At 46.5% G+C, this 17,046-nt stretch overlaps 1 protein-coding gene across 1 annotated transcript in view; it reads left to right on the forward strand.

The window, feature by feature from the left end:
• Positions 1-357: 357 nt before the first annotated feature.
• eya (eya transcriptional coactivator and phosphatase 2) overlaps positions 358-17,046 on the forward strand; it is a 130,357-nt gene continuing 113,668 nt past the window's right edge. The window contains exon 1 of the mRNA XM_075873030.1: positions 358-571. Coding sequence (XP_075729145.1) covers positions 428-571 — 144 coding nt within the window. The 5' untranslated portion in view covers positions 358-427. The remainder of the gene's footprint in view (positions 572-17,046) is intronic.

The raw sequence follows: 17,046 nt of genomic DNA on the forward strand, positions 1-17,046 counted from the left end.
GTGAGGGCCACGCAATTCAATCTGGTTCCATTCCCTTGCATGTGACGCGGATGCGCGTCTAAGTGAACCCGCTCCTCACAGTATGAGCGACTTGCCCGTCTCAGCACTTCGCGCACATAGCGCGTTCTCATTTTTCGTGGTCCTTTCGCTCTCTCCCCGCAGCGACGCTGCACCGAACTGCTAGCGTCCCCTTCCACTCCGCGGCCCCTCTCATCCTCATCCTCTCCTGGCGGCGTGGAACCCAGCCACTGTCAAAGTGCCGCGGAGGCAACGCCCGGAGTCGCGGCTTGAGGGCCTCGTCGTTTGTCGGTCCCTCGCTGGGCGCCTTGGACGAGGTCGCTTTCCTTTTTTCTTTTTATTTTTCCGTGTGCGCGTCTCTGATCTCTGGGGCCTGCGAACAACTGCGACGGTATACGGATGTTGTAGCATGCTCTACGGAGTGGCGCACTCCACTTCGGTAGTCACCGCTCACCAGTCGAGTCACCACGGTCACTACGGTTGCGGCAGGAGGAGCGTCGCCGGCGGGCGCTGCGCATCACCCGGGATTCAGCTGGCGCCCTCCAATCAGCAGGTGAGCAACCCACAGCGCGGGTCTTGCAAACGCACGTGCGAGGCGCGAACACGCAATATTGAACGGTTCGTTTCGAGCCGAGCCGGTGAATGCCGTTGTTCCTATGTGATTGGCCTGGGCGCGTATGCTGATAACAGTGGGTATACAGTTCATCGCATGAAAGGCTCCTTCTGGGCAGTACAGCAAATCCAGAAAAAAATCACAAGGGGGAACACACTTCTTGTCTTAGCGGTCATTTTGTTTTCATGAATTTTACAGTTTTATTTCGACTTATATAAATATCAAATTGAAAAATCGAATATGGGCTCCCAGCTGGCGGCATTGAGTTTTTTTGCGAAAGTGGTCTAGTGGCAGCTGTGATTTTCAGTCTCACACAGCTAGAGGTATTCAACACTGGTGCATGCTACGAAGGAAAGGAAACAGCAGAAAACAAAAGATAACAGACATTAAAAATGCTTAACGGACTATGCTTAACTTTCAAGTCATTTAGATATATGCTTTAATTAAGGATACATTTCAAGGGGTGTCCAGCAGCCTGAGCACGAAAAAAGAATTCCAGACGCCTCCACCGCCTCCCCAATCATTTACGCCAATGCTTCTAGAGCAGCTCGTCTATTTTGACAGCCAGTATAAGCCGCCGCAGTTGTGTAATGGTTATTGTGCTCGACAGGTGACCCAAAGGTTGCGGGTTCGAATTCTGACAGCGGGGGCTGCTGGCTGCTTTTCGAGGAGGCAAAGTGCTTTGACGCCTGTGTGCTTAGATTTAGGTGGTCGAAATTGTCAATGTCGTCCACTACATGACGCCCCTTATAATCACAAAATAATCTCAAGTGGTGTTTGGACGGAATGTATACAGATGTGCCAACATCTGTCCAGAGCATTCACTTCGGATATCAGAACAAAGATAGTGTTATAAACGAGTGCAACACACTCGACTAATAATGGTGTTCAGAAAGCGCGTGTGAATTTCTGGTTTTGCTAGCAGTTTCAGCAGCCGAGAAAAAAAAAAGAAGGCAACAATGTCGCTCTCTTTATACTTTATCCTTGTGGCCAACTGATCCAGTACTCACTGTTAAATAGTGTGTGTCAAATTGAATGTTCGTTGCATATACAAATGTATTGTTAAAAACGGCGAACCACATCGTCAAAGTACGTCGTGGGGGTGCTCACTTACGAGGGACCACAAAATCGAAATGAGTGACTAAATAAGTGCACGCACATAAAAAATAAACAATAAAAACGCAATGGACAATATATACATGAATGGAGTACGTACTTACGTTTGGATGAAGCGAACAGTTTGAAATAAATGTGGTTATGTAGCGCTTCGGTATGCTGCACATTACGCAACGATAGAACTTGAACGTGTGACAGCAGAATGATATCACCCGGATTTGTGTTCACAAAAAGATATTGCACTTTGATTTATTGATATATGTGGTTTAACGCTCCAAAACCACCATATGGATATGAGAGACGCCGTATGGAGGGCTCCTGAAATTTCGACCACCCGGGGTTTTTTAACGTGCACCCAAATATGAGCACACGGGCCTATAACATTTTCGCCTCCATCGAAAATGCGGTCGCCGTAGCCGCGATTCGATCGCGCGACCTGCTGCAGGTCAATAGCCGAGTACTTTAGCCACTAGACCACAGCGGCGGAGTGAAAATATATTGCGCAAAATATCAGTAATGGTCGCGCTGCCGATGTTATGTGCAACACTTGTGTGTTTGTTGTGTGCATATTCATACTGGCACACACACATCTTTCCCTACATCGCCGTAATGTTTTCCAGCCGCTGCGTATTCCTTTTGTGTACGCTATACCAGCGCCCCAACACTGCCACCTCGACTGCTTTCCCTCAAATTATATTACCCTTTCACACTGTCGAAAGCCCCCTCTTGCGTCGAGAGAAATAGGAGTAAACGTTTATTTTTGAAACTGTGCCCTGAGCAATGCCCGGTGTCACCCTGAGGTGGGAGGGCTCCTTAGTCCAGAAACCCTCTGGCTTCTACTGCCCTCTTGGCTCTGGTAGCGCGTCGTTGGTCTTCCAGGTCCTCGAGGGTGAGCTTCGCCTCCCACGTTTCGGTTAGATCTTCGTTCGTCCGTCCTGCTTCATTATCAGTCCTGTGTTGTTGCAGATTACGTCTGGCAATACACTGGCATGCAAGAAGCAAGTGCGCCAGGGTGTCCGGTACGCTACAAAGCGGGCACATAGAGCTATATCTCGTTGGGTAGAGACAGTGCATTATAGGGCTTCATGTTTGTATGTGTTGCTTTGCACTCGTCTCAGTACTTCCTTTTTTGTCACTTTTTTTCACTTTCCTTTTTTGTCAATTTTGGGTGTGGTAGGGGGTATACTCGTCGCTCCAGCCTGTAATGATGTAGTAACGACGAATAGGTGTTTTGAACAACTTCCGTCTCTTCAACCACGGGTCGAATGTCCTGTGGGCAGGGGGCAGCCTGGCTGACGTGCTCGCGGGCAGTGGCGTGGGCCGCTTCGTTTCCCTGCAGACCCTCGTGTCCTGGCACCCATAATACACAAGTGTATGGGAGTGGAGTGCTTCGCCGTTTCAAAATATTGATGGCATTGGCTGAGATACGGCCCTTAGCAAAATTCCTGCAGGCGGCTTGTGAGTCGGTGAAAATCACCGCGGCGTCTGTACAAGTTGTGGTTGCTAGAGCGATTGCCGATTCTTCTGCGGCGTCTAAATTGAGTGCGTTGACCGTGGCCGACGCTAATTCTCGGCCTTGAGAATCGACGACGCTGACAGCGTACGCGTTTCTATGCGGATACTTGGCCGCGTCAGTGTAGCGGGCGTCCGGGTCTTGCTTGAACTTTCGTCGAATAGCGTTAGCTCTAGCTTTGCGTCTACTTTTGTGGAAAGTACGATGCATGTTGCGTGGAACAGGTGCGACGGACAGCGACTCTCTGACATACAGCGGGATGAGCCTTTTCCGGTCTGAATCGGCGATGAACGTGTCGCTGTAGTTGAGGTACCGGAGCACCGACCTCCCCGTGGGCGTCAGCTTGAGCCTCCCCAGCTGGCTGTTCTTATGTGCTTCGGCGAGCTCTTGCCACGTGTTGTAGACGCCCATCTTTAAGAGACGTGTGGTAGATGCCATTGGGGGAAGTCCCAAGGCTACTTTAGTGGCATTTATTATCATGATATTAAGTTTTTTTTTCTATTTCAGCTGTTTTCAAATTCAGGTACAGCGTGCCGTACGCAATGCGGCTGGTGAACAGAGCTTGCATTATACGTAGCGTGTCGTGCTCTTTGAGTCCGTTTCGTTGGTTTGCGATCCTCTTGACGAAGTGCGTGAGTTATGATAGTGTCCTTTGGAGACTCGGTAGGGTGGCAGCTCCAAATCCATCCTTGCAGATGTGAACTCCTTGCACTCGCAGGGTCTCGACTTTCGGAATTGATGTCCCATTTACTGTTACGCTAGGGTCGGGCTCGTCGTATACAGAAGTGGTCTGCCTCTTGTTTTCGCTTTGAGGATGAGGTGCTCGGATTTCTCGGGAGCACAGCAAAGACCACAGTTTTGGAGATACCGTTCGATGGTATTTACGGTGGTTTGTAGGCAGGTCTTTTGTCTCCCAGTGGTCGAAGCCCTGGTCCAGAGCGTGATGTCATCAGCGTAGATCGCGTGTTGTAAATCTGCTATTTTCTCGAGAATTTTCGGCAGATTGATCATGGCCACATTAAAAAGTAACGGCGAGATGACCGAATCCTGCGGCGTGCCTTTTTTCGGTAGTTGGATGCTTTTGCTGCGGATGTTGCATATGCCCACAGTTGCTGTTGCGGCGGGAAGAGGCATGATAAGCGAGTCTAAAGGAGAAAAAATTCGGCGGATCCCACGTACCTGGGAATCGACGTTATGCGAAGCATGCTGATGGAAGGTGACGCGTTGCGATCTTTTTATTGAATGACAGATCGTGAAATGGCGCTAAATATATATACAAATGTAGCACGCACACACATATGTTGAAGAGTGGCAGATGTTTATATAACCAGTTGTTCGCACTTGCGCAACAATGCCAACTAGAACATGCGTATTAGCAACACCAGAAACTGATATGAAGCACTGATGCTTGCGAGGATGCTGGCCCTGGACGCTGCTACATAAATCAACTTCAGAGCATGACAAGTAACCACAATTGACGTTAACCCGACGTGACGGTTGTATCAAAGGAGTACATATGTGATGTTTATGAAACTGGGTAGGCAGCACTGCAACCACTATTGACGTTTCACGAAGATTAGCGTCTATTTTATCAGCAGTTCCGAGACCTGGTGCAGCTCTGTGGTAAAATGCTTCATTGCCACGAAGAATGCTTGGGCTCTGTTCCAGCTGGGACCCTAACATTTGTTGTTTGCAAACGTAGGGTAGACGCTACCGATGTCGGGTATTTCTTAAAGCTCACGCGCTAAAATTGCCCATGTGTGTTCTCGTCGTTCCTGGGTAGATACTAAGTGTCAATCACGTATGGCACATATATCCTTGCATACCAGCAGCATGCATACCAGCCCGTGGGTATGTGCCTCTGTCAGACGAGAAGTGCTTGACGACATACGCGACGGGATTGCGACATTATTCATGTCTTGACCAGCGCGTCATATTCGTCAAACCATCTTACTCTCCCATGCTAATTTTGGTTCACGCCAAGTTAAGGGGGTCACCACGACAGCACCCAAACGTAATCGGATAGATAGATAGATAGATAGATACATAGATAGATAGATAGATAGATAGATAGATAGATAGAAAAATAGATAGATAGATAGATAGATAGATAGATAGATAGATAGATAGATAGATAGATAGATAGATAGATAGATAGATAGATATGCTCAAAGTCGCCGAAGTTTGCTAAGAAATGCTTCGCATTTAAAACGCCAGGCCTGCGCGTAAGGCGCAGCGCAGTCTCAGCGAAGGCTAGAAGAGTAGCCTTTCAGAGCCTTTTCAAAACACTCATTGGGTAACTACTGCAAGCACACTTGCTTGATACCCACGAGGTTATTAATAATAAACTTTTGTGTAGTAGGCCGGCATTCGATATGCTGTTTTTCGTCATTCTTCTGAGAATCGTGGTTTCCGCTAAACAATTGCAAGGAATTTTGTGCCAATTGTTCACGCAGTTGCTACGACGATGTGGAATTGTCCCTGAATTGGGTATGTCCTTAGTAAATAGGGGAACAAGAACAATCTTTTGTAATGCGTTGGGGCATTGGACGGTTCACTCATTACGCTACTCGATTGTGCGACGACTGGTGGTTCTTGCGCTGTTTTAAAACGCTCTATAAGTCGTATTACCGCGATTGCTTTCCCGACATCAAGCCTGCCTAAGGCAAGTTTGCCAAGAAGTCACAAGCACCAGCGTATAGCTTAGTGGTAGAATACTGTGCTGGCACAGAGTGGGCCCAGGTTCGAGCCCCATGGTGTTTGTGGTGCTAGGCTTGCCAACACGTCACAAGCGCCGGCGTAGCTGAGTGGTATAGAATACTGGGATGGCACCCAGCAGACCCGGGTTGTTGTTGTTCTCCTATTGTTAGTGGCGCATACCCACTGCGGGGGATTGGCCAAGAATCGAGTGATTTTAAAATTTACTGCTCAGATTTGGAATGATGGAGGTATAACAGAAAGATTACCGATAGCCTAGGAAAGTGTGGTGCTTAATGTAATGCATACAAATATTTACATAAACGAATTTATTCTTAGAATAGAGCAATAATCTTATTTTATACGTATATAATTATGTGGACATGTTAGGATAATGAAATTGGTTAATTAGTCAACCTATTAGTTTTATCAATATAGTCCCGGACGGCCGCGCATACTGTCGCATTAGAGAAACCAGAAATGGAAGCTCCAAAAGATAAAATGACAGGCAGAGATAAGTCCATACCAATACCACGTAAAGGTATTTCTAATAGGGTTTTTCGTAATGTGTTAAACTGCCTGCAGGTCAAAAAGAAATGGTCTATTGTTTCCAGTTCATCACAGAATGCGCACAGTGGCGAATGTGCCTGAGCACACCTGTGTTTATAGAAATTTAGATTTGGTACCCGGCAAAGCAGCCTTGTGATAACTACTTCTTGTTTTCGAGTGCGGCAAAAGTCTCTTCGCCAGGGATATAATAAATTATGATATTCTGTAGAGTTTGTTAGTGCTGAACCTTTAAAAACTTCCATAAGCGTACGTCTGCGGAATCGAGCAGCAGTCACATAAGCGGATGATGATTGATTGATTGATTGATTGATTTGTGGGGTTTAACGTCCCAAAACCACTATTTGATTATGAGAGACGCCGTAGTGGAGGGCTCCGGAAATGTTGACCACCTGGGGTTCTTTAACGTGCACCCAAATCTGAGTACACGGGCTTACAACATTTCCGCCTCCATCGGAAATGCAGCCGCCACAGCCGGGATTTGAACCGATAAGCGGATGATGGACAGAGCGGTAGAATTGGTTCGCTGACTGACGACTTAGCTAAGGAATCGGCTATTTCAATTAGAAGCAAACCTTTATGTCCAGGCACCCAAACTAATCGTACTTTTCTCAAATGCGCAGGTACTAGTGCACGGAACGCCTTTGTTACGTGATTATCAGGTCTCGATCCCCACTGTGTCTTTGGCACAAGTTTTTTTTTCTTTTTTTTTCTGATTTCGCGCAATATGGTTACTGACACCGGCGGCGGTGGCGGCAGCGGCGGTGGACAACTGCGCGTGACCCGAGTTGTGATCTCTTAACAGCTTTTGCTGTAAAAAGAAAACCCGAGCGAGTGGCGACGCGACCTTGATGTTCCCATGCCGCCTCGCTGTGACGTCATACATTTCGACTACGCCTCACAACTATGGAACATGATTTCATTGATTTGTGGGGTTTAACGTTCCGAAACCACCATATGATTATGAGAGATGCCGCAGTGGAGGGCTCCGGAAATTTCGACCACCTGGGGTTCTTTAACGTTCACCCAACTATATATAAGCACGCGGGCCTGCGACATTTCTGCCTCCATCGGGAATGTAGCCGCCGCAGCCTGGATTCGATCCCGCGACCTGCGGGTGAGCAGCCGAGTACCTTAGCCACTAGACCACCGCGGCGGGGCCAAATATGAAACACATTCATCTCTGAATGGGCCGGAAAGTTTGCATGCCAAGTTTCAGAAAGTTCAGCTGATCCAATGCAGCCAACAGGTATACGAAATAAACACCCTGAAATTCATTGCTTCAAGCTGGTGTTCAAGTGCAGAGATTTCGGCGTGAAACTTAAGTATCAAGCATTGACTTTTTTTATTGATATGATGTAGAAATTGTCGTTGGTGCACAAGTAAAACTCCGCCTACTCTTTTGCTTGAAAGTTCCTTTTGTTTACGACTGCATTGTTTTCAAATCGTAATTTACCTGTGCAAACTATCGTGGGCGACCCCCGATAAGCATCATATCACCACTCTCGCCCGTGTTGGCTCCGGCGGTGATAAGACCCAGAATAGAGAGCCACTGCGCATGCGCCCGGATGCGAACGAAATTCGTAACTGGACACAACGAGCGGCCAAGGGGCAGTAGCCGGTGCAGTGTGTGTATGTGCACGGTGTGTGGTCCGCATGCAGGGCCAGGGTTACCGCCACTGGGGAGGAACTGTTCGAAGAAGATTGCACCTATGTATTTACATTTGTTATTTTAATGGTTTTTAAAGCTTCAGTAAAAAAAAAAACGTTTTTGAGTTACCTTGAAGTGGACGAGTGGCCCATCTCATTGGAATGAACGACGAACGCCACACCATTTAGTTGTTTGACTTTGTTCTTCCTTTAAACTCTTCCGTGGAAAGAGGACAGACTGCTAGAAATGTTTTCAATGTTTTGTGTTGTCGTTAAAAACGTTCCCCTATCACCATCGCTCTTGTGCAGCCCGATGATTTGACAGTTCGCGGACTTGTACGTTTTCGTAGAGGTTTTCATGTGACGTCTCACTGCATTTTTTTGGAATAAAAGTTTGTCGTTGAAGCACACAAATGCAAATAAAGGACATTGCCATACATACAGTTAATTTTTGTGTGCACAAGCGTTCGTTGAAAATTTCGTTCGCTATAACGCGTAATGGTTGCTTACCTGCCGCGATGGGCCTAGTGTCTATGTGGACATAAAGTTTCCTAAAATATTAACTAAAGGGAACTATTTCGCTTCGGTCGTTCTAGCCATGGGAAAGACAGGTAGTCCACGGATTTGCATAATATTCGTGATTGCGGCGTTGAGCGCACATGTGGTTTTGTTTACTGTTACGCTTAATTTGGCGTTTGTTTAGAATAAATGTGTAGACCGCTGTGAACTCCGTGAGCCGATATGAACTGGTTATAGCCTAAAAGGCAAGGTGGTCGAGCGGGATTGCTGAACGCTTGCTGAACTCCGTCGTGCATGGGACAAAGCGGATTCGTGTACAATGCCCAAAATTCCACTGCTGGCTGAAACTGCATGCGTTGCAGTTTCCATATATAGACTAACGACAGAGTTCAATTTAGTGTACTTACTGGAAACTATGAATAGCATGGTTCTCGACTGTTGAACTGCAGGTCTTGAGCTTGAACCCCAGCTGTGGCGGCCACATTTTCATCGGAAGCGAACTGTACTCATAAATATATATAGGCGCGCGTTAAAGAAACCCAGAAGGTCGGAGTTTTCGGAGCCTTCCACTACAGCGTCCCTCATAATCAAGACGTGGTTTTGGGATGTCCTAACAATTATTATTATCATGGTTGCTCGCTTGTTTACCTGGTAATTCACGACGAGACTGAGCGTATGATTACTGACGCATAACTGCTTCAGGGATTTATAGAGCCAAAAAGAAACCTAAAAAAATAATAACAATAACCCGTACCATAGGGTGCTTCTAGACGTATACCATAGCCTCAGGGACTCGGTTTTTGTATACCTGCTACAACGACCACTCTTTCTACATATCTATTCATTCAATCGACACGATGGACGACTTCAGAATTTTTCTTTTGCAGCGGACCCTCTGCAGTGGCACGATACGTGACTGATGGAGTCAAGTACAAGTAAAGATAGATCGTGTTTTGAGGTTTTTGGTGTATGGCTGCTCTGGAGAGGTAGTTATACTCAAACTCCAGCGACCGGCAACTGACGTGTGTCGGCAAACACGAATGCATAGGCTTTCGCCCAACCATTCACTTCGAAACGACGAGAGACATGGTCGGCCCGAGCAAATTCATTTCTACAGCGCGTGTCCATCACCAGTATTGTGACTAACCGCTTTAAAAGCATGGAGACGCTGGCCAATCACCGTTATCTTCGAAAGGATCTCTTGTGACAACAGTAGATTGATTTGATCAACAGTGCTGTTCCCTGTAAAACGGCTGGCCACTGATCTCCTCTTCCTCAACAAATGGTAAAGAGGTGCTTGAAACGATTTGAAATGACACAGCCTGGCGAAGTACGTCACATTCAGGTAGGCTCCAGCATACTGCACCGATCTCTGCTCGTGCATACGGCACCAATCTTTGCTGTACTCCTGAAATTAAAAATAAAAGCCATTCATCCGCAGCAAGCCCATCACCGCTGGCTAGGCTCGGTGCTCAGACCCATCGTGGAGACCTATGGGGGCGCGTCTAATGAAGTGCGGCTCCCAGCTCATAGGGGGCGGTTCAATCGGTAGTCATTACGTTTTTGTGGGTGGAAAATCCCTGCTTCTTTATCCGCTGCAGTGTTGCCCCGTCGAGAGAAAGAGCTTCTGAGCAGAAGCGGCAAAAAGGGAACCGGTGGCCCGAAAAGCCACCACAATGGAAACCGGGGTCGACAGAGGCTGCTTCCAAAGCGAGGAGGGGGGACACACATGTTTGTGTGCGTGCCGGTCTCACTCTAACCTCCCTCTCCCCCTTTCTTTTGCGAAGAAACCACCCTTCCCTGGTGCTACAACCACTGTATACTGGTGTAGCAGTACCTCGAGGACGGGATGGGGAACGGGGGAAGGGGGGGGGGGGGGCTTCAGGGGCGCTCTTTACAGCCGCAGAGTGAACTTCGCTGCCCCGGTGATGCAGGACCACATGGAGGGGAGATTCGGAGGGCCTCCCTGCCGCCGCAGAGACACACACGGTCCGTTTTTTTAAATGTTTATTCGTTTAATAATCTTTGACGGTGTTCGAATCGGTAGATGTCACAAGGGCAGCCGGATGGAAGGGAGAGAGAAAAAGGGAGAACAGGGTGCTCTTCACTGGTGCTCTCCGTCGTCCGCTGCTGAAAGGACTGTGGAATCGGCTGTGGGCACACACAAGCGAACTCGCATGGAAAAAGTGTCCTCCCATTCCTCCACCTTTCCCGCTTTTCAGTCCGCCATTGTGGAGACTGCAGTCCTCGCCGCCTGCGTCTGCGATGACATTCACCACGCACCCGGTTTGTTGTGGCTCCACGCCGGCTTCCTGAGTTCGCGTCATAGCGATTCGAGTGCGTGACCGCAACGCAAGACTGGCTGCGTGTCTGGTCAGCCGCGGGTACGAACTGCTGTCACTCACATCGATGTCGTTTCGTTTCCTTTCTTCGCTGTTCTGTCCCGTGTGTTATTCCGGGATTATGGTTCGCTGCGTCTCACCCGAACGTCTCCTTGAGGAGGTCAACAAAGTGGTCCGAAGTGCTATGGGACGGCGATCGGAATCTGTCTGCTGGGGCAAAATCATTGGAGGGTGTCTATTCGAGGCACTGCTTGCTCTCTTCAGTGACCCTCAAAAATAAGGGCAGTAGTGAAGTGGATGAAGATGGGAATTCAGATTACTCAGGCAATTTTCATGTTGGATGACATGCGCTTACAGGCGTGCATCGATTGAGAAGATGGGAGCGAAAAAATAAAAAAAAAAGGTTACTGTGGCCACCTACTTGAACCGCTTTTTTTTTTTTTTTAAACTAAACGAGCTTTGGGAGCTATTTCAGCATACATCTGTCTAAGGATCCTTGCATTTGTGGAAATCATACTATCAGACAATGAAAAAAACCAGGCTTTCGATTTCGCTTTATTTTACGACTTGGAAGGATGGTTTGAACGTGTGCTGAGAAACACTTAACAAGCGAATGCAACCAAGCACATGATGAAGACTGGCATTTACTGTAATTTATTCTGTGGCATCATGTACGAGTGTTGCTGTTCCGAGTTCATTACTAATAGCAGTGGGAACATAAAAAAAAACATATTCCAACAAACCTTTGATCGTTCCGAATTCGGGAAGTTATTCTATAAGAAGATTATGTCAATCATAGTCTAGCTGAAGTATCATCCTTCAAATATTTAGGAGTTTTAATCACATCCGATCTGAAATGGAACGAGCACGTCACGTACATTCAGAAAAAGGCAATGCGAAAACTGGGATACTTAAGGAGAATGTTACCGAAAGCTTCTCAGGATACCAAACTGCTAGCTTACAAAACTTACATCAGACCACTATTAGAATATGCTTCCATTATCTGGGACCCATACACTCTAGTTAATACCAATAAGCTTGAGAGAATACAAAGAAAAGCCGCGCGATTTCTTTACAGTTCATACAGCTGGAAAACGTCTCCTACGAGTCTTCTCCGCAGGGCAGGTTTGGAAAGCCTTGCGGTAAGACGTTATCATGATCGGCTAAAATTTTTTTATTTGATGTATAACGATAGACTTCAAATTAACAAGGAAGCATACATCCAACCGAGCATTTGCCGCCCAACACGATCCAATCGCCCAATGAAAGTCGCTGAATTTTCATGTAAAACAAACGTCTTCAAAAACTCCTTTTTTCCCCGTACGTGCCATGAGTGGAATCTGTTACCTGCTAGTGTTGTGCAATGTTCTGATGTCTCATCCTTTCTTCGTGCCCTGTTGAATTCGGCATGATTTTTTTTTTCTGGTTCAAAGTGTACCCTTAGAAGTGTATTGTTATGCTTGTATGTTATCCTGTTTTCTTCTTTTGTATCGCCCACACCTGCTCAAAGCCTGGCACCCAGGCTAGCAGTAACCTGTAAATAAATAAATAAATGTATTTTGGGTGACATCGCTTTGGCAAATTTGGGCGTTCTTGTAAACACAGAGTGTATACGTCTAAGACACAGAAAAGGCTTGACACACGCAAGTGCTTCTTTAAATGCCAAGCATTTCCCTACGTGCTGCAGACGCTTTTAGTCTATCTATCTATCTATCTATCTATCTATCTATCTATCTATCTATCTATCTATCTATCTATCTATCTATCTATCTATCTATCTATCTATCTATCTATCTATCTATCTATCTATCTATCTATCTATCTATCTATCTATCTATCTATCTATCTATCTATCTATCTATCTATCTATCTATCTATCTATCTATCTATCTATCTATCTATCTATCTATCTATCTATCTATCTATCTATCTATCTATCTATCTATCTATCTATCTATCTATCTATCTATCTATCTATCTATCTATCTATCTATCTATCTATCTATCTATCTATCTATCTATCTATCTATCTATCTATCTATCTATCTATCTATCTATCTATCTATCTATCTATCTATCTATCTATCTATCTATCTATCTATCTATCTATCTATCTATCTATCTATCTATCTATCTATCTATCTATCTATCTATCTATCTATCTATCTATCTATCTATCTATCTATCTATCTATCTATCTATCTATCTATCTATCTATCTATCTATCTATCTATCTATCTAATTCAGTTCCGCGCGGACCGAACCGTAAAATGACGGACACAGCAATGCTGAAATCGTCGCTTCCAGCGTCAGTTCTCGCCTGTCGTGTGAATTCTGGCTGCAGTGGGATCAGAATCGCGTCATATGTCGCGCATGCACTGATTCGTCCGCGATCACGAACGTCAACTTTAGGCGCATTTATTCTGTACCATCATGTGACTAACTTGACGCGCATTCATTCTGTATTTATCACGCCGCCACGGTGGTGTAGTAGTTATGGCTCTGAAGTGGAGCTGAAGTTCGCGGGACCAAATCCCGGCCGCGATGGCCGCATTTTCAATAGACGCGAAAATGCTTGAGGCCGTTCAGCTGCTCGTTAAAGAATTCCAGGTGGTAGAAATTGCTGGAACCCTCCACTGCATGGTGGCCCTGAATCATGCGGTTTCGGGACGTTAAACCCCAACAAATATTATACCTGTTGATCATGTGTCACTTCTCGCGCATGACACAGCGCTGTGTGTTTCTCGAGTTCCATTTTTTCCCCTTTTTACGCCACAATCTACCACAACCATTACCGCTTTATGTGGATGATCGCAGCACCTGTGAATCGCAGTAGGAAATTTCTCGGCCTAAGGTCTGAAGCCCTTAGGCCAGCGGCTGCCTTCTCGCCATTGACTTCGAGGGCTCGACAACTCAATCGTTCGCGCTGTTCTTTTTTTCACTCGCACAAAAGGGCTCGCGGCGCGCCTCAAAGAGGGAGAGGCGCGCGCGCGCGCACAAAAACACACAAAGCCCAGCAGCGACGCGGTGTTTGCTCTGCGCCCTGGGCGGGTCTAATGAGGGCTCTTCACACGCCCCACGGGGACCGCACATTCGGCCACCGTGGCCCGAACCCCCGCCGAGCACACACACCCGGTCTCGAACCGTTCGCGGCGGAAAACGACTGCGTTGTCCCGCACAAAAGAAGCGGACGCCGCGCTGAACGCTTCCCGCCAAGGACGTACGCGACGACGACTCTATGTGTGCGCTGCTTTCGGGAAAAAGAGCCCGAATGGAGCCGTTTTCTGTGCGTTTTGGTGCGGTGCTTTTTCCTTCCGACACGGAAGGAAGCATGTGCTCGAAATGCTCTCTCTTGGAGAGGGGGCGTGCGCGTCGCTTTTTATGAAGAAGAAAGAGTCGTCAACGAGCCGGCAGAGCTTAGCGATGCCGTTTGTGTAACATGCGCCTACGAGAGGTGTGGTTTTTTGAATTGAGACTCGACAGGTGATGAATCGGATGCGTCTGAATGAACGACGCTGAGGAGCCGGAGGCGTCCCGCGAGATAGATAAAGAGCGAATATTTTCGGGGCGTTCGTTAAGCGGCCCAGGGGCTGGCGTTGACAAATTAGCAGCTTCGTGCGGCAAGTTGAAAGGGGAAACAAGGGTCAAACGCCAAATAATCAACGTGCTTCAGGAGTTCGTTCTTACGGTGCTATCTCACCCGCCATGGTGGTCGTGGTGCTCGGCGGTTGACCCAGAAGTCGTGGGATGGAACCCCATGTGAGCGAAATTTCGTCTTAAAGGGCGTGCAGCTGACAGACTAGACAATTTTCCATCGATTCATTCACAAACATTGTTATCGCAGTAAATAAGCCTGTGCCTCGAAAATTTTATTTATTTTATATATTTATGAATACTGCAATCCCTACTAGGGATTTTCGCAGAGTGGGTTACATGAATTACATGAATGCTCAATATGCAGACAAACAAATTTTCAAAACAGGAAGATAAAAACACACAGAAACAAAAGTATGCACATAGCAACCTAAATATGCAAAAATTCGAATGTTTACGAGGACAGAGCTTAATTGGCATGCTATGTTAAACACTGTTATCGAGGCTAGAAGAAAACAATGTTAGGATAGCTCTAAAACTTCAGTGTTGGTTAGTTTGTTCCAGTCGTTTATAGTTAGTGGAAAGAATGAATATTTAAAGCAGTTGTTACGGGTTGCATAGGGTGTTATTGTGCACTCATGCCTTTGTCGAATTGCATATCCAGACGAAAATGAAAGAATTTCAGAAATGTCTATCTTGTAATGTCCCTTTATTAGTTGATATAGAAATTTTAGTCTAGATACGTGGTTTCTTTCTGTTAGTGTTGGTAGATTAGCTCGAGCTGAAAGTTCCGTGATTGAAGTGCGCCTGAAGCTGTTATGAATAAAACGAGTGGCCTTTTTTGTACTCTTTCTATCTTGTTGATATTAGTTTTGGTAAAGGGGTCCCATATAATGGAAGCATAATCCAGAGTCGGTATAACTATTGTTTTATAAGCCAGAAGGCGGACGGAGGGGGTTGAGAGTTTCAGTGCCCTTCATAGGAAGAACAGCTTACGCATTGCAGTGAAACATTCATTCAAAATGAAACATTCATTGTTTGCTCATTTTTTTCTGTTGCTTGTTAATCCTTTTTACTGACTAACTTTTTTAAAATTTTAACTAGGGTTCATCTCATATGACTGTGAAAAGTGCGTGTGCACATTGTAATTCATGTACACGTGATTGCTTTCCGTGACAATGTAGTTGGCCAGCCTGATCATTTTGGTGTTGGTTTGATCGGAATGGTCTGCGTGGTTCAGTGCGCTGTGAACGTGAGTAGTTGGTGCAATACAGATGTCACTTCTACGTTCAGCACTCGTTCAGTGGGCTGTGTTCCTGCGTGCTCGCATTTGTTGCGCTGTCTTGACGTTGCTAACCATGTAAAAACTCGCCCTAACCAGAATTTCGCTCTTGACACTTTCGCTATTCATGCATATATGCACGCGCAGAATAAAAACAAAAGTCAAAGGGGGGCAGTAAAACCCCCATCTTCCTGCTTTCTACGTCAGTGGTGCGCACTGTTTTAGTCGTCAAGATACCTTTTGACATGCCGTCCAGACGTCAGTGAAACAGTTGTTCTGTTTGGACGCTGTGTGGCATACTTAGGATAGAATTATAAGTAGGCTTGCTTGTGGTATGTGCTTGAAATTCCCTTCGCATTTGATTAAATCGCTCGAGAAAAGTGGTTGGCACGTTCCATAAAAATTAAGGAAATCGACTCTTTCCAGTCGACGCGGATAATACCACAATGTCCATTCGATAAAGACAAAGCGAAATGGTAGCTTTGCGTGTTGGCGTGCTCGTCGCCACTGTTATGTCCCAATTTACAGTTCTGGCAGTCATACCGCGAAGCCCTTCTTCAGTTTTCGAGTAAGCCGGCGCTCAACAAGCTCTCCCTTCATTCAACACAGCTGGGCAGTACTTAGGTTAGGCTCCACCGCACGCGTCTGTGATAGACGGGAGAAACAGCGCTGAGTGCCCGAAGAGGGAAACTTCAACATGCCTCTTCAAACGTGAAACTTGACCATCGGCGGCGTCGACACGGGTAATGCAAAAACCACCCCGCGATGACGTCACCCCAGCATGTCATCATGAGACAACCTGACGTCATCTCATGTCGTCGTCCTTTAGAATAGGCGCCAGTGATCGCGGAGGCAGTGCAAAAAACACGTTAGGTGTTTAACCGTCCACAAGGGAAGGGTGGCTGATCAATACATCGACCGAGACGAGAAAGAGAATGACTCTCGCCTCCAGGTCGTCTTACCTAAATGCATTGGCAACCCTGTGAATTTTATTTATTTATTTCATTTGTTTATTAGTGCGACCTACATCGCCAAGTGGACGTTATTGTACGGAGGTGACGGGGAAACACAGTCTTACAGTTGAGCATACATTTGCGCAGCAGCGCCTGCGTATTTACAAAGAAATCACACGTCT

The sequence above is a fragment of the Rhipicephalus microplus genome, chromosome 9, assembly GCF_043290135.1.
Source record: "Rhipicephalus microplus isolate Deutch F79 chromosome 9, USDA_Rmic, whole genome shotgun sequence".
Lineage (NCBI taxonomy): Eukaryota > Metazoa > Arthropoda > Arachnida > Ixodida > Ixodidae > Rhipicephalus > Rhipicephalus microplus.